The sequence below is a fragment of the Eublepharis macularius genome, chromosome 9, assembly GCF_028583425.1.
Source record: "Eublepharis macularius isolate TG4126 chromosome 9, MPM_Emac_v1.0, whole genome shotgun sequence".
Classification (NCBI taxonomy): Eukaryota; Metazoa; Chordata; class Lepidosauria; order Squamata; family Eublepharidae; genus Eublepharis; species Eublepharis macularius.
The window spans coordinates 3,222,437-3,246,264 of record NC_072798.1 but is presented as its reverse complement, the minus strand read 5'-3'; the positions used below and the strand labels follow the sequence as shown (position 1 = coordinate 3,246,264).

At 49.7% G+C, this 23,828-nt stretch overlaps 1 protein-coding gene across 4 annotated transcripts in view; it reads left to right on the top strand.

Annotated features, from left to right (window-relative positions):
- The window catches only part of FLNC (filamin C), a 100,909-nt gene that overhangs the window by 18,455 nt on the left and 58,626 nt on the right, over positions 1-23,828 (top strand). For all 4 annotated transcript variants that reach the window (XM_054989331.1, XM_054989330.1, XM_054989329.1 and 1 more), the window contains exons 2-8: positions 12,633-12,881; positions 18,385-18,482; positions 19,422-19,572; positions 21,070-21,188; positions 21,500-21,577; positions 22,165-22,327; positions 23,143-23,343. In XM_054989331.1, the coding sequence (XP_054845306.1) occupies positions 12,633-12,881; positions 18,385-18,482; positions 19,422-19,572; positions 21,070-21,188; positions 21,500-21,577; positions 22,165-22,327; positions 23,143-23,343 (1,059 nt within the window). The remainder of the gene's footprint in view (positions 1-12,632; positions 12,882-18,384; positions 18,483-19,421; positions 19,573-21,069; positions 21,189-21,499; positions 21,578-22,164; positions 22,328-23,142; positions 23,344-23,828) is intronic.

The window sequence follows — 23,828 nt, the reverse complement described above, 5'->3', positions numbered from 1 at the left end:
TGCTTGGATTTTGAAATCTATGCTAACCATGGCAGAACAGGTAATGACTCCCTTATTATGAAATAGTAAAGATCCAGTAGCACCTTTAAGACTAACCAACTTTATTGTAGCATAAGCTTTCGAGAACCACAGCTCTCTTTGTCAGATGCATCATCAGCTTTCAAGAACCACCGCTCCCTTCATCAGATGATGATGCATCTGACGAAGAGAGCTGTGGTTCTCGAAAGCGAATGCTACAATAAAGTTGAGTTAGTCTTAAAGGTGCTACTGGACTCTTTACTATTTTGCAACTACAGACGAACATGTCTAACCCCCTTATTTTGAGGCTCTGCAAGAAAGGTGGACTACAGTTGCCTAGAAGCCAAGCCTTCTCTCTGCTCCCTGGAGAATGTTGGTTCTGAAATGGCAGAATCTGGGGCTTGGCTGGGCTGAGCAGCAGGTGGGCCAGTGAAAGACTGGGTGGAGTGGAAGAGTGTGGGAAGGGGAGCTGGACATTCCCGTGCTAATCCCGCTGTCTTCAACCCCAACTGGGCAAGCACAGTTTTTACTTCCACAGGCAGCTGCTGCGAGCAGCTGATAGCAAAGCCAGAACAAGCAGGCTTAGAGAGAGCCAAAGGCACTGAGGAAATTTCTGGAAACCCAGAGGGTGCCTGGAAGCGCATGTGGACATGGCCAGCCCGTGGCATTTGGCTGATCGAAGTAGATAGACCAAGAAGCTAGGTGGAGAGGCTTGGTGGGAGGAGCCTAGATGCAAAGAGGTGGGGCCTGGTGGGTTAGGGTGGAGTCTGGTGGAATGGGGTGGGGCCTAATAGAGCTTGTGTGGGGCACCTGGGTGCGGCCTAATATACAACAGGCTAATAGACAACAGACAACTACTCCCAAAAGTCTCCAGCTGAGCAGAAAATAGCCTGTCCCTCTTATTCCTCTTCCCTGGAGACCCCGAGAAGGAGATGTAAAATGCTGCCGTTTTAGTTCTAATTAGGCTTGCCAGCTCTGGGTTGGGAAACTCCTGGAGATTTGGGGGTGGAGCCTGGAGAGGGTGGGGTTTGGGGAGGGGCGGGACCTTGGTGGGGCTTGTTGCCATAGAGTCCACCCTCCAAAGTAGCGGTTTTCTCCAGGGGAGCTGATATCTGTAGCCTGGAGATCAGTTGTAATTCCGGGAGATCTCTACACAGAGTTGTATAATCTGGACTCAGCTCAACCACCTCAGTCTTATCTGGTAATCTTAAAGGCTCATACAGAAGAGTCATGGATTGGTAGTCCATAAAATGTACAGTCGAGGCTCATAAAGCCCCAATTTGCCTTGGGGCCATGGAAGGAAAGGAGATGGGGTTTAACCTTTCAGTTTCTGCTCCGGTTTGCTATTGGGAATCAGTTCCTCTACTCTGCTATTAGTAATTTAAAGGAAAGTATGTGCATATTTTCTCCTTTAAAATGATAATCACAAATCAGGGTGCCCTGTTTTGAACAGCGAAACCGGACAGACGTTGAAGGGTTAACACACACACACACCCCTCCCATATCTGGTCCTTAGGATAATTGAGGCTACAGGAACCTGCGGTTTGCATTTTAATGGGCAGCCTCTTAGCCATCTGGACTTGCTTTGGATTTATGTGTTTTCATGGTTTGCAACAGATATTTTACGGTTAGATCGTTTTCAGTGTATGTACTTAAGTTGCCTGTTTCAAAGGTTTGAAAGGAGCAGGCTAAAAAATCAAAGCGCTAAACAGCAATAAATTAGTGCTTTGTTAGTTAAACAGAACACGAAATCTATTGGACATTGGTGTGTGTGTGTGGGGGGGGGAATAGCATGTCTGGGGGCAGTGAAGAAACTAGCCCGGTAAGGAGAAAAACAGGTAAAACTGGGGGGCTTTAAGTGCTGCCATTTCTCTTTAAACTCTTTAAAGAGAAACTTGCATTTCTCTTTAAAGCAAGTTTTTTTTTAGGGAAATACGGAAGGTGAAGTGAAATGAAATTCTGCCTTCAAGTCATAGCTGACTTATGGCTGCCCCCTGGTGGAGTTTTCTTGGCAAGAGACTAACAGAGGTGGTTTGCCATGGCCTACCTTCCGTGGATGCCTCCCATCCAAGTATTTAACCGAGGCCGACCCTGCTTAGCTTCTGAGATCTAATGAGATCAGGCTCTCCAGGTCAGGGTATGGAAAGAGAAACAGCCCACTTATTTGAAAGGGGAAGTTAAAAAAAAAACCTGATTAGCAAAGTTTCTTTGGGGGGGGGGGTGGAAATATGTGGCTTGCACATCCCTCGATGTATCAGGATGGAGGGAGGGTTCTTCCCAACCTCTCTCAAAGAGGAGGCGAAGCTCCTTCCGCACACAGGAGAAATAGTCTGCAGTGCACCTGGGTTTTGTGAACAAGAGTTTGATGAGTCCAACAGATGGAGGCTGAAGGGCGCTTGCTGTTCGGATGCTTTGTCAGCTTACGTCACAGGCCTGGAGCGAGATGCTCAGCACCCTTCCCGGTTGCCTGGGCAGCAGCCTCCCCTCCCTCCCCCTTTCTCTCTTTGGGGCCTGCGCTTGTCTGTCATCCCTTTAGGGAACCTGACACACTTCCAGCTGGAAAGGAGCAGGCAGGGTGCCATTGCAATAGAAAGGAGTAGGGGAAAACTTTCCTTTGGGGGCCTGTTGCAAAGCTGGGAGTCGTTTTGCCAAGGGGGAGGAGCGGATTCCTGGACTCCTGGGCTGTCACTCCCGTACAAACTGCATTGAGCTCATCTCCCCGGGGGAAATGAGTGATTGCTCCGTATTCTTTCACGCTTGCCTCTGGTTGACCTCAGTTCTCAGCTATGAGGCGTGGGGGGCCTTGGAGTGCCTGTGCAGGGATCCACAGAGGAGGAGGCCAGCAAGCCGGATTTCCAGCTTGCCCTGGGTTTGGTTTTCATCAGCGGCACGGTCGGCTCCCGGATCCCAGCCCTGGGCAGGCTTGGAATGTGTCCAGACTGGGTCCCCCCTCCTCTGGTCTCTTGGTCCCTCTATAGTCCTGAAAGCAAGGCTGCCTGCTGGGCCCAACGGAAAGCCTCCAGGACTGATTTTTGGTGTGCAGCCCTGGAACGTGTCTAGCAATAATGTCGCCAGAAGCATGCCTGATAGGGTTGGCAGCCTCCAGGTGGGAGCTGGAGATCTCCTGGAATTTCAGCTGATTCCAATGACAGAGTTCTGTTCCCTGGGAGAAAATGGCTCTTTTAGGGGCGTGGACTCTATGACATCACACCCTGCTGAGCTCCCTCCCCTTCCCAACCCTCCCAATCCAGGTTCTACCGTCCAAATCTCCAGGAATTTCCCCACCCAGAGCCGGCAACCCTATTGCCTGAGCACGCACAGAGTGTTTCTTGCTCAGGCAGTCCCTTTCAAGAAACCAAGCACGGCTTCATACATTTTTCTAGGAGAAAAACAGGGGGAAAGGAATCCACAGGCACCGGCAGGCCCAATTTCTTGCCCTACATCTGATCATACCGTATTCCCATTTTCTCTCATTGACCCATGGGGTTTGGGGAGCTAGGGTTGCCAACTCCAGGTTGGGATATTCCTGGAGATTTCGAGGTGGAGCCTGGGGAGGGGAAGGACTGCAGGAGGGTATAACGCCATACAGTCCACCCGCCAAAAAACCCATTTCCTCCGGGGGCACGGATCTCTGCAGTCTGGAGGAGATCTCCAGGCCCCACCTTGAGGTTGGCAACCCCCACAACACTTCAAGTGCCTTGGGAAAGCTTGGGTGAAGCTGTTCCTGTGTGTGCATGCGCGCACACATGCCCCTGTCGGCCTAGGCTTTTGCTAGCCTCCTTCCCTTTAAAGTTTTCCTCTCTGGATCCAACACAGCTGAGCAACTTACAAAGCCGGTTCCACGTTTGGGAGCACCAGCGCTCGGCTGCAGAGAGAGCTTGACATCCAAAACGGCTGCCACAGGCTCCCTGCGTGGCAAGGCCCCCCAGCAATTGGGGAGGGGAGTGAGGTTGGATTGCCAGCCCCTCCCAGCGGCAGTCCCCTTTCCTGGTCTTGCAGCCGGAGTCCCCGTGTCTGCGGTTCCAGGCTTGCCAAGTTGGTTAATGCGCAAACAATGAAATAAGCTGTCAAAAATGTAACAAAGAGGTTGTGGAGGAAGGGGGGCTAGTCCAGATGTGAGCAGATGTTTGGTGTCTGCTCCCTACAACACAGTTAGGAACCGCTGCTTGCATTTTAATTCTTGGTTTGTTAGGAGGGGTCCTGGCTTCCTGGTTTCCTCAGCCACCCAAACCCTTAGGGCTGCCAACCTCCAGTGGAGCCTGGAGTTTTCCCACAATTATGTGGTCATAGATCCAGTTAGCCATGTTAGTCTGAAGTAGCAAAATAATAAAGAGTCCAGTAGCACCTTTAAGACTAACCAACTTTATTGTAGCAGAAGCTTTCGAGAACCATAGCTCTCTTCGTCAGATGCATCTGAAGAAGAGAGCTGTGGTTCTCGAAAGCTGACGATGCATCTGATGAAGAGAACTGTGGTTCTCGAAAGTCACGATGCATCTGACGAGAACTGTGGTTCTCAAAAGCTGATGATGCATCTGGTGAAGAGAGCTGTGGTTCTCGAAAGTCATGATGCATCTGATGAAGAGAGCTGTGGTTCTCGAAAGCTGATGATGCATCTGACGAAGAGAACTGTGGTTCTCAAAAGCTTATGCTACAGTAAAGTTGGTTAGTCTTAAAGGTGCTACTGGACTCTTTACTATTTCACAATTACAAGGAATCTCTAAACAACAGTTCCCCTGTTGGCAGCGTCTGAAGGTGAAGTCTATGGAATACCACAGAGTCTGGAAAAAACTGCCCTCCCCAAGCATTGACCTCAGATCTCTAGAATTTTGCCATGCCAGTGTTGGCAACCCTACCGTGGCATGGTGCCGTTTAGCCCTCAGAAGCTCACAGCACAGGTGGTAGAGATGCGACATCCACACTAGAGGATGGCAGCCATGTAAATCCTCTGCTCTATTTTGGGGTGGGGAGTGGGTTAAAAGTAAATGACAGGTGGGGTATAATGTGAATTGAAAATGTCTCTGTAGCGGAAAGAGCATTTAAAAGTGTGTTAAGACGTAACTAATCTGGGTTCAGCAATCTGGAGGAGAAAAGAGCCCATTTCCTGTGCTTGATGTGGGTCTCTTCCAGTCAGCCAGCCTGGCTGAAGCTCTGCCCCGCCTCCAGTGCCCCCCTCAACAAGTGCCCCTCTGTTGTCTCTCAGATGAAAAAGCAGATTTCTTTGGCACCCACCTAGAAAGCTGCCACCCTCCTTCTGCATCCTTTGGTGGTAACTGTGTGTGCAAGTACTAATGGGGGGTGTGTGTGAGCAGCAGCTGTTTCCCACCCACCCCCTCTGCCCTCCATGCCAGACTGCTCAAGCCCATCCTCCCCCCCCCAAGCTGGAACAAGGCAGGGTTCAGGACTGGGCATTGCAGCTGTCCCTGGCAGGGTGTGGGCGGGAGCAGAGAAAAGATTTGCTTGGGAGCAAAAAAATGGCAGGAGTAACCAGACCCTTCCTTCTTGCCTCCTCACCCGGAAAAAAAGACACATGCGCAGCCAGCTGTGGTTGCTAACTGGCACATGCAAACCCATGTAAATGCATGCAAACTGAAAGGCCGCCACAGAGCTCTGGTGAAGAAGGCCAGTTTCAGACTTCTCAGGAGCTAACTCCTTGCTCCGTCTTTCTCCCGTGCTCAGCCCCCAAACTTTTGCAGTGGTGGGTTCAGCTTTGGAGCATGTGAAGCTGCAATCAAGGACCCTGAGCATGTGAAGAGTGCTTTGGCTTCTGGGAGCAGGGAGAACATGATGGCTAAGAGAATGAACTGCAATGGGGGCAGGCTGCAACTGGTTCAGATTTCATCTTTGTCACAATGGTGGCTAGGTTGTGACCCGTCCTCCCCGCAAGCGGGCTCAGGGATATTAATATTAATAATATCAATGTTAATGTTAATAATAATGATAATAGGTGGCCTTAGATAAGGCACCGTCCCTCAGCCCTCCCACCCATTTGTGCAATGTGGGGGGATAGATGATGCTGTTTTTTTGGTAAGAGGGGAGGGTGCTCTGATTGCTGGAAACTCTCCATGAATGCTAATAATTTGTACAATAATGGTGCCTTGGAGATTCGGTAGCCTGCACCCAGCCCCATCCATACCTCTGGATTTGGAGTAGGCTTCCCAGCTCTAGGTTGGGAAATTCCTGGCGATTTTGGGAACCGGGGACAGCTGCGTTTGGGGAGGCGCGGTACCTCAATGAGGTAGAATGCCCTCGTCAACCCTTCGAAGCAGCCATTTTCTCCAGGGGAACGGATCTCTGTTGTCTGGAAATCAGTTATATGTCATAGAGACCTCCAGTCCCCTCCTGGAGGTTGGCAGCCCTAATTTGGAGGGGAGGGACGAGTGAAGGGCATTTCTTATTTTGACCAGTGGCGCAAGCCCTGGGGCCACATTCTCAAGACCCTCCCTGCTGTTCTCCTGAAGGATGGGCCAGCCTCGGTATCCTTGACCAACGATTAAGGTGTCTTCTACAAGCTCCCTGCAGGCTGCAGCTCTGGCCTCCCTCCTAAGCCTTTTCCTCTCTTTGCCTAATTCTCCCCTCCGTCACAGCCTGCAAGATCCCAGAGGCTGCTAATCTTGCAGGGAACCTGCCTGCCGGAAAACATCTGCCGTCCATTTCTTCCTCGAGTGCCCTCTGATCTTCTTTCTTCCCAGATGGCTGAGGGGGGCGGGCTCTCCCGGTTCATTTAAATGGTTGCCTTGCATAGAACGGATGCCAGAAAGAACCTCGGAAGCTGATGGTTCTGCTGGGCTTTATTGCAAGGTATGGCCCATCCCAGAACATCCCATGCTTCGATGGTAGATTCATTCCCAGCTTGCTAGCATCTCCTGCTTCAGAGGGGCTATTGCAGAGTATATATTTAGTTAGTTAGTTAGTTAGTTATATATGTATGCAGGGCTTTTTTCGGCAGGAACGCAGTGGAACGGAGTTCTGGCACCTCTTGAAAATGGTCACATGGCCGGTGGCCCCGCCCCCTGATCTCCAGACAGAGGGGAGTTTAGATTGATGAGCGTGGAGGGCAATCTAAACTCCCCTCTGTCTGGAGATCAGGGGGTGGGGCCACCAGCCATGTGACCATTTTCACTAAGGACGATTTAAACTTTAAAAAGCTCTCCCTTTGTTCCAGCTGTCCCAAAGTGACATCATTGTGTAGTCCTGAGTTCCACCACTTCTTTTCCCAGAAAAAAAGCTATGTATGTATGCATGCATGCATGCATGCATGCATGTATGTCTTTTATATATTGTCGAAGGCTTTCACGGCCGGAGAACGCTGGTTGTTGTGGGTTTTCCGGGCTGTATTGCCATGGTCTTGGCATTGTAGTTCCTGACGTTTCGCCAGCAGTTGTGGCTGGCATCTTCAGAGGTGTAGCACCAAAAGACCTGGTGCTACACCTCTGAAGACGCCAGCCACAGCTGCTGGCGAAACGTCAGGAACTACAATGCCAAGACCATGGCAATACAGCCCGGAAAACCCACAACAACCATATGTCTTTTATAGTCAGTCTTTCCCACTGAGACTCAAAGCGGATTACATAGTGTGAGATGAGTACAACCAATATCAAGGACTTTTCCATAATATAGCACAGAAAGTCCGAGGATGTCGCCAAAGAAACTCTTAAATAGGTGATCCCCCCAATCCGTGGAGAAGATCTCTCGTGAAAGCTTTATGGAAAGGAATGGTGGCCTGATGTTCTAATACAGATCTCATTCATTTGCGTAGATTTTTGCAGGGCAACTTCCAAGCGGATTGGGCCTTCTTTAAGAAATGCGCAAAAATCCAAACCATTTGCATCCTGGCTCGCTTCAGACGGATGAGAATAGTTTCTTTGTCAGGTTTGCTTCCATGGTTAGGATGGAATGCTTGAGAATCAAGTTCGGCAGAGGAGCACTCACAGGAAATCTGTGAACACTTAAAACGTGATACTGGTGTTGCAAAAGCACCTTTCCGGTGGGACTTTGCATTTCCAGTGCATCTTGTGGAAACAGGGCTGCCATGCACATGGGACATGTAGCTGCTTTGTACAAGTAGCAGCCCACTTTGCACAAAATGCTCTGCAATGCAAAGTCTCGCCCCAAAGGGTGCTTTTTACCTTCTCCACATCACATTTAAGCCAGGCTCCCATGAGAGGAATCTTCCAGAAGTGAAACCCAATTTTGCATAAATCAGACTGATTTTTTCTTCTATCCTTGATTATTTATGATGTATTCTATTGCAGTTTATTAAAAATGTTTTAGATGGTCAGATTTGGGTTACGATGCACCATTTGTTAGCTGTCCTTGTGGATAGTGTCAGTGGCACAGTGGGATATCAATATTTTGTGAGGAATAACTAAAACCCGGATTTGAAATTGCAGATTTTGTTTTTCAAATTTGAGTGGAAGGAATATTTTAAGAAGGAAAGAAAGGCTCTCTCTTAAAGTTCTGTGGATGCATTTTAAGGAAATTCAGAACTTTTTACACCTTGAAATTCCTCAAATCTTTATGGATACCCACTTATGGATACCCACTGCTGTCCAAGGGCCCAAGCAGAAGGAGGGCTTTCCCAGCACATGTTGCCTATGATCCTTTTAATGTGAGACCTTTTGCAAACAAACCTGTTGCTCTGCAACTCTGAGAGCCAGTTTGATGTAGTGGTTAAGAGCAGCAGGACTCTAATCTGGAGAAATGGGTTTGATTCCCCACTCCTCCGCTTGAAGCCAGCTGGGTGACCTTGGGCTAGTCACAGCTCTCTTGGAGCTCTCTCAGCCCCGCCCACCTCACAGGGTGATTGTTGTGGGGATAATAATGACATATGTTGTAAAGCGCTCTGTGTGGGTGTTAAGTTGTCCTGAAGGGCGGTATATAAATCAAATGTTGTTGTTGTTATTGAGCCACAGCCCTTTCCTGCTGACCCCATTTAGCTTTTCTCTTCACAAACATTTCCAAAGTATCTCCCAGGCCTCTCTAGTTGCATTAATTGGTCCCAAGAAAAAGTAAGCTTCAGTGACCATTACAGGGCTTACATCAGCGTGAACATGATGTAAATTCATCAGCATCTATACATAAAAATATTGGGGAAAGTTAGTAAGGATGAGACTATGAAATGATTTGTTATAATTTTTATGTGCCTTTCTACCAAAACTGGCTGATAGGAATCAAAACGGTAATCCGAAATCCTTGGAGAGGCAATTCTCAGCTAGAACCGGGTCCAGGCCAGAGAGGGGCCTGATTCACTGCTTCCTGGCCTCTCTCTGATGAGCCTGTCAATTTGGGACATTTTTACAAGCAACTGTAAGCTGCAAGGAATCGCTGGACTTTCCCCCCCACACACGTTCATTTCCAAAATACTTGATTCCCGCTGGTTTCTGCTGACTCATACTAGGAAAAAAATCCATATACTTCAGATGTGAAGGATTTACTCTTTTTTAAATGCCAGAATTGCCGTTGCCCCACGGACAGGTTTTATTTTGCATGGCTGTTCGTGTCGTGACCACTGGGTCGAATGAACAGTAAAAGAAAGGAAAGGTTTTATTTTGCAATGCAGGGGGCATTCCCTGAAACCTTGGGGAGCAGGCGCAGCTGGCCGGCAAAGGGAACAATTTTTGGTTAAAAGGACTCCGCGTTTGGCCTAGAATAATGTATCAGGGAGTGCAATCCTAAAAAGATTTACACCAATCTAAGCCCATTGATTTCAGTAGGCTTAGACTGGAATAACTCTTCTTAAGATACAGAGGAGTTAGCCATGTTAGTTTGTAGTTGCAAAATAGTAAAGAGTGCATTAGCACCTTTAAGACTAACCAACTTTATTGTAACATAAGCTTTCGAGAACCACAACTCTCTTCGTCAGATGCATCTGACGAAGAGAGTTGTGGTTCTCGAAAGCTTATGCTACAATAAAGTTGGTTAGTCTTAAAGATACTACTGGACTCTTCTTAAGTTAGCACTGAGTGATGTAGAGCCTTCCTTGATCAAACCAGGGGCCACTGAGGCTGGTATCTTGTTTCATACACCCCCCTTTCCAAAAGCCTTTAGGAATCCCAAAATTCAGAAATATGTTTCCTGCTTCCCCTGCTGTTGCCCTCAGACATCTGGAGTGCTATTCAGAGGTGCACTGCCTTTGAACATGGAGGTTCAATGCCATCCAGTTGCTATCTCTCCCCCCCTTAAAGCCATCTCAGCAAATAGCCATCACCACATCTTGTGGCAGCATGTTCCACAAGCTAAAGATATTTTATATGAAAAAGTCTTTCCTTTTGTCATCTGAATTGACTGTTCATTGTTGGGTGCAACTGGAGTGCTAATATAGAAGGAGAACAATATCTCTAGATCTGCTTCTTCTACCATGTGTGTAATTTTTAAAATTTTTATTATGCCTCCCAGTCAATTTAGAAAAACATCCCCAGTGCATAGAATCGTAGAGTTGGAAGGGACACCCAGAGTCATCTAGTCCAGCCCCCTACACAATGCAGGAAATTCACAACTACCTCCCCCTTGACTCCCACCCCCAGTGCATTCTCTCTCTAGCCTTTACAACAACCCTGTGAAGGTAGGCCAATGTGCATTGCTGAACAAATTTGCTCTGAAGGAGGACAAACCTACCACGGAGAAGCAGCAGGTGAAAATTGCAAAGCTCAGATGGCCTGGGCAATCGAGCCAAGCCACATGCCAACAACCAAGTTGATGGGGGCGGGGATATGGGCTAACCAGGCCTCTGTTTCTTTCAGCAAAGGGCTCTGTTTGGGGCATCTTCTTGGCCGTAGCATTTTAGCAGCAGCGCCCCCCCCCCCTTGCTCCTGGACACTGGAGGGGCCTCCTGCTGTCCCTAAACGGCACATCCTCCTCATCTCGTCCCAGCAAAACTGGGATTATCTGGAGGAGAAGGAAGGAAAATCTCTAGTGCTGACTCTGCGCACTTGGCCCGAGCACGATTGTTTTGCTGAGCCAATGTTTATGGAAAGGCTGAGCAGAAAGCTCCACGCATTGTTCCCAAGAGGCGTGCAAGAGTGTCAAAGATTCCTAGGGCTGCAGGCAGGCAATCAGAGGCCGCAGCATGGGGGGGGGGCACAAAGAGGGATTTCCCTTTCATCTGCCCCCCCCCCCAAACCTCCTGACCTGACCGTTTCCTATGCGGCGTACACAAAAGAAACATGTTTTCAGCCTGTTCTTCCTTAGAAATGTAAGAGGGACTCCCCGACATCCTATGGACTTACCCCAGCCTGGAGAGAAGTCATGCCTTTATGACTTCATCAAAATGAGAAAGCAAGTGACAAATGACACTTGAACGGCAAGTGGATTGAGTGGAGCGCAAGTGAACAGGGAGAAACACACTTGCCGTTCAAGGGTCATTCGTCACTTGTGGCTTGGCCCTCAGTTTAATACCATGGAAGACAATGGTATGTCTTCTTTAACATCAAGCCCACATTCAGAAATAGCCATTTCCCCTCCCTTTTTAACATTTTCTCCCGATTAATCTGCCTGAAGGAGAGTTCTGTGTAACCCCAAAATTGCCTGTTTGTTGAACCCTTGAAAGCTCACGTGTTGCCTTTTGGCTCAAACACGATGAATAGCTCCAGCTACCTGGCTTGGTTCACACATGCAACGTATTTAGCTCTGTGCTTGGTGAGTGGTAGCAGGATGTCAGTTTTGCTGGGGAGCATTTGAGGGGATAGAAAAAACCCCACGCTGGGGTGTTCTACACCTGTGATGGCCCGTTCGTACCTGTAGCAGCGGTCCAATCATGCGCAGGCATGTGTGAAGTAGTCCCTGACCTGTGTGTCCATTGGAAAGCCCCCAATCTGAGGCTGCGTGAGAAGGCAGGTGAGTTTTAGCACGGGCCCATTCACACGTGCGAGTCCTCAAACTGGTCGAGCCAGTTTGGTGTAGCGGTTAAGAGCGACAGGACTCTGATCTGGAGAACCAGGCATTTAACCAAACCATCTAACTTACTCTTGACTCCTAATATTTTGTAATGATTCTCATAGACCCACAGCCCCACACCTGAAAATGTGTACATTTACGTGTCCTTCCTGCCTTTTCAAGGAGAATCCCGTAAGCAGGATTTGTTTATCGGTCACAAATGGTTTCCAAAACCCCCGTCTGATATAGTGTTCACATCTCCTGGGCAAAGGTATTTAAAGAGAGCCAGTTTGGTGTAGTGGTTAAGAGCAGCAGGACTCTAATCTGGATAACCAGGTTTGATTCCCCACTCCTCTGCCTGAAGCCAGCTGAGTGACCTTGGGTCAGTCACAGCTCTCTCAGAGCTCTCTCAGCCCCACCCGCCTCGCAGGGTGATTGTTGTGGGGATAATAATAACATGCTTTGTAAACCGCTCTGAGCGGGCGTTAAGTTGTTCTGAAGGGCAGTATATAAATCAAATGTTATCATCATCACATGCCACAGCCATCAAGTGAAAAGTGTGCATGTGTGAACCTGCCCCGTTCCGTATCTTAGCAGGTCATGAGTTTTTGGGTGTGCGTGACGTGGTCTTTCTGGGAGCAGGTAGGAAAGTTCTTTTTCGCTGGTTGGGCAACAGGGAAAGGACCTGAGCTCCCCCCCCGCCCCTCGCTGACCTGGTGCCTGTCCTCCTTGCCCCTCAACAGACAGCAAGGCCATCGTGGACGGCAACCTGAAACTCATCCTGGGCCTGATCTGGACCCTGATCCTGCACTACTCCATCTCCATGCCCATGTGGGAGGACGAAGACGAGGAAGATGCCAAGAAGCAGACGCCCAAGCAGCGACTTCTGGGCTGGATCCAGAACAAGGTCCCACAGCTGCCCATCACCAACTTCAACCGGGACTGGCAAGATGGCAAGGCCCTGGGTGCCCTGGTGGACAACTGCGCTCCAGGTGAGGCAGGGGTGGGGAGGGGGGCAAAGAGGGGAGAGGGGCTGCCGGGCAAACAGGGGATGGGTCTGACGGTGCCTTCTGTTTCAACATGGCCCTTTTGTGATCCTTTTTCTGCGTTCATCGTCATCATACCATCAGTATTGATACTGTGCTTAAGGGTGTCCAAAGCTCTTCATGGGCAGTACGTTCTTTCGACGTTTACAACAACCCTGTGTGGGAGGCCTGTAGGATCAAGGGTGGCCGATCAGGAGGGCATCGATCCATCTTGAACCAGTTGCACCCTCTCAGGCTAACCTACCTCATGGAGTTGTTGTGAAGATACTTTGGAGGAACAGAGAATGACGTAAGCCACTTCGGGAGAAAAGATCCAGAGGAGTTAGCCCTGTTAGTCTGTAGTTGCAAAATAGTAAAGAGTCCAGTAGCACCTTTAAGACTAACCAACTTTATTGTAGCATAAGCTTTCAGGAACCACAGCTCTCTTCGTCAGATGCATTGTCACCTTTCGAGAACCACAGCTCTCTGACAAATCTGACAAAGAGAGCTGTGGTTCTCAAAAGCTGACAATGCATCTGATGAAAAGAGCTGTAGTTCTTGAAAGCTGATGATGCATCTGAAGGAGGGAGCTGTGATTCTAGAAAGCTTATGCAGCAATAAGGTTGGTTAGTCTTAAAGGCGCTACTGGACTCTTTACTATTTTGGGAGAAAAGGGAGAATCTAAATGAAGTAAATAAATAAGCTCACTCCCAGCCATGCTGATAGTATTAATTTTTGATGCACCACCTGTTTACGGGACTGTGTTAAGATTCTTTGATAGTACATTTGGCACTTACCTGATGATTTTCTGATGGTACATATTTTAAACATTGAATTATATGATTCAGTAGGTATATGTTTATATGACTAATTTATGACTCAAGCAGTGTAGTTAGATAATCACGGTGTAATTTGTTTTTCTAGTTACTCTCCCAACCAACGGCAGCCGGGGGAGCTCACTGGCACCCCCGGGTGGGCCTCTTTGCTGTTAGCCACGTCGAGGGGGGGGGAGTGGTGCACCTTCCTTAGGGGGTGACAAAATACCTTGATCTAGCCCTGTTAATGTCCCACATGGCTCAACAGAGGAGGGGGAGGGAGGGAGCGGCTTGCCTTTGGCTGCCTGATGAATCCTCAACCCAAGGTGGGATTCGAACTGCGGACCAGCCTTGCAGCTCAACCGCATCTCATGTTCACAATAGTTACAATTAGTGCAAAGGTAGCATTAAAAGGTGCTTTGGGGGGCAGAATGCCTTTCCTTGTGGAAGGGAGGAGGCGCAATTCACTGAAAGCTCTGAAGCCAAAAGCACCTTCAATTTGGAACATTTTAAAAAAGTTTTGGGATTGGCGGGCATACATTTTGAATTTCTGCTAGCAAATTCCATGCAGAAGGATTTCTCTTCAGAATTCTTTTTTAAAAAATAAATCTGCTCCCATCACCATTTCTAAAGTTATATTTGAACCCGGAGCTTTGCCCCTTTCTCCATGCCAGAGGGCAGGGCCTAGCTGGCTTCTTCTGCTTCCTCTCAGATGTTCTTCTTTCTCTTCCTCACCCTCGTCTGTGTAACTGTCCCTTTTGCTTGAATTGTTGCCTGTCCCCAGACTGGGCTCTGCAGCCTAAACACTTCCCAATCTGATTTATAGCTGTGGAGAATCTCTCCTTGGCACGGGCAGACCAGGCCAAATTTGGGCAAACCCAAAGGTTTAGCATCGTGGGGTTTGGGGTGGGAGACCCAGGCTAGGATGGAGCTAGGATGGAGCTGATTTGTGGCTGTCCACCTTGGGGACTGGGGGGGGTGGGGTGCAGCTGTGGCTTGCTGTTTTTTTTTTTTTGCATCCTTAGATTGAGTGCCTCTCTCCTCCCTCCTCCAAATCAGAGCAGAATTTCTCCTGCCCTCCACCAAAGTTCTCTTCCATCCATTGTTTTTTATGGGCCGTAAATCACACAGCTATATTCCCCCTCCCCCAGAGCAGGGTGATGTATCCAGGTGCCAGAGACGATGCAGGATTTTTCAGTTTGATCCTATGCAGGCTTACTCAAAAGCAAGTCTCCCCTTAATCGGTGGGTTTACTCCTAGGAAAGTGTGCCCTGGATGGCAGCCTTTGTTTCTTGAAACTAGATGGGCTGGGGCCCAAGCCAACCGGGACTGTGCAGCGTGTTCTTAATCTCAGATCTGCGGAGGGGCTGGTCGCACAGACTGTACTTTGCAGATGCTCAGATGCGCACTCATCTTTACTGGATGCATTCTGGGGCATTGAGAAACTGGATTTCAGACCTGGTGGCTGCTGGGTGAAATTAATCATCCTTAGGAGAGTGGATGTGGGGGGCAGAAATTCTTTTCAATGTCTCCTTTAAAGGCCCTCCTCCTCCCCAGCCAGTTTCACCCCCCACCACTCCTCCACACTCATAGATTTTGGAAAGAGGTCAGTTTTCAGACAGGCAGGCAATGCAGCGTTCCAAGCTGACTGCTTAGGGCTGCCTCCTCGAGCTGCTGGCCAAGTTTACCTAAGTAGAAGCCACGAAGAATCCTTATATGTCGAAAGTTTCCCTGTGAGTCTGCCCCCCCCAGCTGCTATCCCTTCCCATGCCTTCGTTCTTGGCCTCGTTTCCCTCGCTCTGGGGATTCCCCATGCCTGCGTAGAATATGGATGTCTTCAAGCCCTGCATTATGACACCCCCGTTCATACTGCCAGTTAATTGCATTATGACCCCTACATTCATACCGCCAATTAATCGATCTCAGGCCTCATTTAACACATTTCACTGTTGAAGCATAAGCCCTCTCTGCAGGAATTTGTGCACGTGAGGGAAGAGCGGTGTAGCTGCTGTGCATGGGGGGCAGCCTGCTTTCCACGAGCGAGGTTCCACGGAAAGTGCTTTTCCTTGCTTATATCAGGCCTCATGGTTTGCAACCAACTTCTACCTCCTTCCAGTTGGTTTTAGCGTAGAATTGACTCTGGATTTGCTTCTGGAAGGCTGTTGGGCATTGCACATTGGACACGCTCCACTCCAAAGCGAGTTGCACCGTAAGTTGCCTCCTATAAGGTCAGAACGTTGGTCCCTCAAGGATGCTTGGACAGGCAGTCAATCTTCAGTGTCTCAAGACGGGTAGCTGTGTTGTGTTAGAGCCGAGCTACAAGTGATGCCTTACCCAGGTTGGGCACTTGTCAGCTTCCCTCAAGTTTTGATGGGAAATGTAGGCATCCTGGTCTTGCAGCTGTAATGGAGAGCCAAGCTGTAAAACCAGGACGCCTACATTTCCCATCAAAACTTGAGGGAAGCTGACAAGTGTCCAACCTGTGTCAGGCGTCACTTGTAGCTTGGCTCTTAGTCTGTCTGTAGCAGTAGAAAAGAGCAAGAGTTCTGTAGCAACTAGAAGACGAACAAAATTTGTGGTGGGGTAGGAGCTTTCATGAGCTACAGGTATCTGAGGAAGTGAGCTGTGGCTCACAAAAGCTCATACCATCCCGCAACTTTTGTTAGTCTTCTAGGTGCTACTGGACTTTTACTCTTTTCTACTTTGAAGTCTCAGGCAGTGATTAAAAAAATCTTTTGCAATGGCTAGTCCGAGGATCACACCTGGGACCTTCTGCCTGCAAATTTCACGCTTTCTCACTGATTCGTGGCTCCAGCAACCCTTTCTTATCACATTTTAACTCCATCCTATTTCCAGGGAGCTCAGAGCAGTACATGACTCCCCCCTCACACACACCCCTCACAACACCCCTATGAGGTAGGCAGAGAGGGAATGGTTGGCCCAAGATCACCCAAGGAGTTTCATGACTGAGTAGCGATTAGGGCAGCTAACGTGGGGTTTGGAAGTTCCTGGAGATTTGGGGGCTGGTGGAGTTTGGGGAGGGGATGACCTCAGTACGGCATAATGCCATGGAGCCCACCCTTTGAAGCTGCCATGTTCTCCAGGGGAACTGATCCCTGCAGTCTGGAGATGAGTTGTACCTGGAGGCTAGCAACCTTAGTGGCAACTCCCTGGTGCTAGTGGAACTCTCTAACCATCCCACCACTCTGCCTTATCTCTTGCATTAATTTTATGTATTAAGATACTTCTCCATGGCTTTTCTTCTATCGTTGGTGACATCTAGCCACAGCAGGGTGGCTCTCAGCCCCTGCCTGGGGGTCTAAATAGATCCAAATCCTGTTCTCCTTCCAGTGGCATCATTCAGTGGGTGTGAGGGTGAGCTCTGAGCTAGGAAGTCACTGGTTCAAATCACTCCATTGGAAGAACTCACAGGGCTGGATCCAAATTAACTTTCCCAATGGCAAAATGGAACTCCCTCCCCCCGCACACACTGCAGCCCCCTGAACTCCACAGAATGCTGCTCCCAGTGGATAGGGGGCACTGAGGAAGATGTGGGGGGGGTGCCGTGTGTGGGGGGTTAAGCGGATGTTGCCAATTTAGTCTCCAATCTTTGAGAATGCAGAAAGAAAGATGCTATTCCATAAGCCTCAGTCCCTCATCTGCAGTGTGGGGATCATGATATTGTCCTACCTTACAAGGTTGTTAATGTGAGTGCAGCGCTTTGAACATTTGAGAATTTTGCAAGTATTAATGTGGTTTCCATGGACAGCCAAAAAGACAAAGAAGTGGGAACTAGATCAAATCAAGCGTGAATTCTCCCTAGAAGCTAAAATGGCAAAACTGAGGCTATCGTACTTTGGTCACATTGTGAGAAGACAAGATTCTCTGGAAAAGTCAACAATGCTAGGAAAAGTGGAAGGCAGCAGGAAAAGAGGAAGACCCCAAATGAGACGGCTGGACTCAATCAAAGAAGCCGCGTTCTCCAGTTTGCAGGATCTGAGCAAGTCTGTTAATGATAGGACGTTTTGGAGGTCTTTCATTTGTAAGGTCGCCATAGGTCGGAGGCGACTTGACGGCACATAACACATACGCAATGTTGTTACCAGGGTCCATTGCAGTAAACTGTGAAGTAGGGTTGAAAGTTCAAGTTGGGAAATTCCTGCAGATTTGGGGGGGGTGGAGCCTGGAGAGGGCAGGGCTTGGGGAGGGGAGGGGCCTCCATGAGGTATGATGCCATAGAGTTCACCCGTCATAGCAGCCATTTTCTCCAGGGGAACTGATGTCTGTTGCCTGGAGATCAGTTGTAATTCTGGGAGGTCTCCCGCTACCACCTGGAGGCTGGCAACCCTAACTGTGAGGCTAAAAGCTGCTGATTCTTGCATGCCGAGTCCCACCTAGTGCTGCATTCCCTCTCATCTCCCCTGTATTCCCCTCTCCCCTCTTGAAGGGGGAGGAATGTGGCTGCCTCGGAGCTGCAGAAATCTGGGTCCCTTCTGCCTAGGAGCAGGTAGTGGCCAAGATTTGTTGGGCTTCCGCCTGGTGTGGATAGGATTGGCTGGCCATGCCCGGGTGGCCACAATGCCCCTATTGTCTTCAGCAGGCTGCCAAGGCCAATGCTGCCCCTCTAACGCTGCCTTCTGCTCTCCTTTCCCTAGGCCTGTGCCCAGACTGGGAGACCTGGGATCCCAACCAGCCGGTGGAGAATGCCCGGGAAGCGATGCAGCAGGCGGACGACTGGCTGGGGGTGCCCCAGGTAGCCGCTTTTTCCGAGGGGGAGGAGGAGGAGCTTTCATCTCTGTGCTCGGCTTTATGCTTGTTTTAAAATCTTTCTGCTACCATACACTGTCGTGTCTGTTTCGCTGAATGTCTTAACGTTTGTTCATTATTGTACTTTGCTCAGTGAATGTCCTAAACGTCAATTATGTTGTATTTCACTTGCCTTGGATCTCAGTGAGAAAAGTGGACAATAAATCAACAACAACAACAACAATAAAGGGAGGGGGAGAGGGGAGACACTGATTGTCCTTGGCCAAGCCCCCCCCCATTAGACTTTGCACCGTTTTTCTGATAGCGCTCCTTTGTCTTTAAGAGTTACATGACAGGAGGGAGTTCAATAGGGCTGACATTTTAATAGCATCTCAGAGCTGTGGGAAAGCTTTACCTGTTGGATTTGGTGCCTGTCAGGTGATCTAAAACACTTATGCTACCCTTCCTCTGAGGAGCTCAGGGAATCACCCACAGTTTTCCCTTCTTGTGTTCTCCTCACAACAACCTGGGGGGGTAGGTTAGGTTGGGAGAGTGTGACTTTACCCAGCATCCCCCAGCGAGCTTCTAGGCAGAGCTGGTGTTTGAAACTGAGTCTTCCAGAACTGACCCTCTAACCACTACACACGCTGGCCCCACGCTGTCCTGCTTATGTTAAACAGACAGGAATCCCGCCAGGAGAAAAGGGGCAGTGTGGTTTGACTAGGCTCTGGAAGACCCCTGCGTTCAAATCCTCACTCTGCCATGAAGATGCTGAGTGATCTTAGACCAGTCCTACTCTGCCAGTCTTGCCTACCTCGCAGGGTTGTTATGAGGATAGAAAGAGGAGGAGAGAACCACGTTTGCTGCCTCCGGGAAGGGACTCAGGAGACACTTCCACGAGACAGACGGGAGAGTCTCTGGTGTTAACTCAATCCTCTCGGCACAGGTGATAGCCCCAGAAGAGATTGTGGACCCCAATGTGGACGAACACTCGGTCATGACCTACCTGTCTCAGTTCCCCAAAGCCAAGCTGAAACCTGGAGCCCCGCTGCGCTCAAAGCTGCTCAACCCCAAGAAGGCCAAGGCCTACGGGCCAGGTAGGTACACCTTGTGTTGGAGGGGGGAGGCAGGGGGGGGCGGGAAGGAGCGGTGGGGGAGCTGCTTGGCCCCTTTACTGTGTCAAAGAGGAGCGCCTGCACCAGGACGAGAGCAGCCCTTAGCACCAAACACGCTCTACTGATTTGCGCTTGGCACAGGCCGGGGTCTGTGAGCGCGTGTGCGTGATGTGCCTGCTGCTCCTTGGCCATACTTGGCCATGCAGTCTGCAACACGTGCCTCCCTCCCCTGGTCATTTGGGATTTCTCTTGCTCTTCTGGCAGGCCTCCAGTGTCTGACAGCCGCATGAGAAGTACCCATTCAACAGGGCTAGCTCCCACCCTCCATCCGCAAGATAGGACAGGCTCCCTCGATTGTTTTTGTCATGCCCTGGTTAAAGACACTGGAAGGCTGCCAGGGGTGGAGGAAAAGAGGCACCCCTCTTGATTCGCTGCTGGAACAGCTTTGCAGCTTACCCCAAAGAAGCCTGGGAACGGGGCTGCCACCTTTTGAACTGGCCACTGTAGTTGTACTTTGAACTGTGGCTTAATGGCATTCGCCAAGGAAACTTTCATGGCTAATATGACAGACAGAAATTCATCAGGTGGAGCCCAAGCAAACTCCACCATTTGGTTTATCTGCCTGGTTTATCTGCCACATATATATATATGTGCATGTGATCATACAAATAGTGATACTGTTATGGCTATGGATAAGGGGGGTGGGAATGAAGAGAGGCCGTCCTCTCATTCTTACTTCCGTTCAACCTTATAGTAACTGGGAAGAGGCCATAGCTCAGTGATAAAGGCAGGGCTCATTTTGAGGGGGAATGCACAGGAATGCAGTTCCGGCAGTTCCCCAAAGAGGTCACATGACAGGTGGCCCCGCCCACCTGACTCTCGGCCATTTTGGGCCTGTTTCATCCTGGATTGGGGCCGAAATGGCCCAGATTGGGCCTCTGACGGGTGGTGGATCACTTTCCCACTCAGCAGCGGCCTGATCCTGACCATTTTGGGCCCCTTTTTGGCCATTTTCAGCCCCTTTTTGCCCTGAATGGCCAGGATTGGGTCCAAAACAGCCAGAATAGGTGATGTCAGGGGTGTGGCATATGTAAACCAGTTGTGCTAATGACACATTTCCAGTGATGGCAAGGGGCGTGGCATATGCAAATGAGTTATGCTAATGAGTTCCTCCAGCTCTTTTGCTACAAAATGACCCCTGTGTAAAGGCACCTGCTTTTCATGCAGGAGGCCCCGAGTTCAAATCCTGTTAAACTATCTCGGGTGTTAGGAAAGGCCTTTCTGTGCCTGAGACCACCAATGAAACTCACATACAGGAATCAATGGTGTGACTTGGAATAGGGTGGTATCCAGTGTTCAGATCAGGATGGGGAAGAATTGGGACCCTATCATAGGAATGGGGGGGGGAGTTTGTTATAAAAATCCATGCCTGCCTGCTGTCTCCTATGCCCACCTTAACCCCCTGGACTCTCCCCTCAGGCATCGAACCCCATGGCAACACGGTGCTGAAGCCTGCCCATTTCACAGTGGAAACCATCGAGGCTGGCTTGGGAGAAGTGCTGGTCTATATTGAAGACCCCGAAGGACACACGGAAGAGGTACTGGGTCTGGCTGCTGACCCTCTCCAGCCCCTTTCCCTCCACTTCCTTTCTGTTCTTAAACATCACGCACCTTTGCAGTCTTTGCCTTCTAGCAAATTGGGATTAGAGCCTTACAGAATGAAGGCAGCATCCCAAGAGATGTTTGGCCATGTCTTGACAGAGCTGGCTGTCTCTGTCCAGGGTATATCCCAGTTTCCCCCTGCCCTTGATGTGACATTTCTGAAGTTGGTTTCAGTGTTGGCCTGCAGCCCTCAGCAAGAATTCTGGGTCTTCTCCGAATTATTGTTTCCTGTCTCCTCTCTCCCCAGGCCAAAGTGGTGGCGAACAATGACAAGAACCGGACGTATTCCGTCTCCTATGTGCCTAAGGTGGCGGGCCTGCATAAGGTGAGAGAACCCCTTCCTGCACCGGCATCTCTGTTTTGGTCTGGGAGTCTGTAAAGCAGTTGATACGGGTTCTGCAAAGGCTGCCTGCCAGGCAGATAAACCAAATGGTGGAGTTTGCTTGGGCTCCACCTGATGAATTTCTGTCTGTCATATACTTGATAGGACCACAGTGTCTCTCTCAGGAAGAAATAGGGCATTGTAAGAGCTTGGCGCATCCATAGGTTTGCCTTACAATTGCAGAATCCGTTGCCTGACAAGGGAATTTGACATCTTGAGACTCTAACCTTAGATTGAAAAAAATAAAATGACATCTGTCAAGTTTCTAGGCCTCATGGCAGTGGAGATTAGTTGCTGTGATTCTCCCCTCTGTTCCATATTTCCTTGCTACCACCTGCATTTTGAATAACCTGCCTGCCTTTGAGCTAAAAGATACGCAAGGAAGGCCAGCTGTTCTTTTCTGAGCCCGGTGGGACGGGACAAGGGTAGGAAGTCCTGCCCTTGAGTGACCCCTCAGCCCTTCTGTTGTGTGCCAGTCTTGGCTGGGTTGCCCAAATCCACCCTGCCTCAGCCCTCCTTTCCTGGCACAGGTCACAGTTCTCTTTGCTGGGCAGAACATTGACAAAAGCCCCTTCGAGGTCAACGTGGGCATGGCGCTGGGCGATGCCAACAAGGTGACAGCCCGAGGCCCAGGCTTGGAGCCCGTGGGCAACGTGGCCAACAAGCCCACCTATTTTGACATCTACACAGCAGGTAAGAGACACCTGGCAAAAAGGAGTGCGGCGTGACCATTCGGGCTTTGCAGGGACAGGACTAGACAGGGGGTGAGAGCCAGGTTTATGTCTTCTGCTGGACTGGGCTAAAGGTGCATGTTATGTTATCCAAGTCTCCTGAAATCCGTTGGGCATTGCTTGTGGGCAACGTCCTGTTTCTTGCTTGCAGCAGCTGGTATTTGGAGGGACACTGCCCCTGAACATGGGGGTTCCATTCAGCTGTCATAACTAATAGCTTTTGATGGGCCTCTGTGACTCTGTGCAAACCCTTTAAAAAGGCACCTGATCCCACGGCCATTCACACATCTCACGACAATGAGAGGATTATGCGCTGGGTGAAATAGCTCCCCCCCCCCAGACCTGCTGCTCTGCTTGGCCAAGTTCGAAGCCTTCCTCCAGCCTACGGGGGTAGATTTTGAGCCAGGTTGCAGTAAAGGGAGGATAGAAAGGCTTGGAGGGGGGAGTTGTGGGGCAGTATCATTGAGTAGGGGGAGCATTGGGCACCTTGTTCTCAAGAGCTGAAATGTGGAATTGTGAACTCTGAGGTTTGCCGCGTAATGACCAGATTCCCCGTGGTTGTTCCATTCCGCAAACCTGTTTGTGGATTGAAAAGGGACCTGCTTGGGGAGAAGAGGGCCTGAGCCTAGCAGGGGGGCACTGTTGAGTCTCTAAAGTGCCTCTGCTCACCAGTAGAAAAGAGCAAGAGTCCAGTAGCCCCTAGAAGACTAACAAAATTTGTGGCAGGGTATGAGCTTTCATGAGCCACAGCTCACTTCTTCTTTTTCTGCTCACCAGGTGCGGGGACAGGCGATGTGGGTGTGGTCATCGTGGACCCCCAGGGCCGGCGTGACACTGTGGAGGTGGTCTTGGAGTCCAAAGGCGATAGCATTTTCCGGTGCACTTACCGGCCCATCCTGGAGGGTCCGCACACCATCTATGTCACCTTTGCTGGAGCTCAGATCCCCAAAAGCCCCTTTACAGTCAACGTGGCGGAAGGTGAGTGCCCCTCACAGCCCCTGTTCTGGGGGTATCTTTGTGTTCCCCCCTCCTTTTGTTCCTCTTGTCTGATTTTTCTCAATCAAACTCTATTCTAATGATTTCCCTAATGCTAAACCTGCTGAAGGCATTGTGGTGTAGTGGTTAGAGCGGTGGACCAAGACTGTTCAAATCTCTATTTTCCCACGGAAACTTACTGGGTGACCTTGGGCCAAGCACTTTCTCTCAGCAGAACCTACCCTGCAAGGTTGTTGTGAGCGTAAATGTAGGATGGGAGATCTCTGTACACTGCTGTAAACTTCATGGAGGAAGATTTTGATAAAAACGGCATTAACTACACAAACCACCTTTGCCGCTGGACACGTGATGGGGGGACCTGCCCAAATAAACTGGACCTGGGTTCAGATTTTCGTTTGGGAATGAAACTAGCTCACTGGGTGGTCTCGCCGCTTAAATGTTCTCACAGGACTGCCGGAAAGGAAATG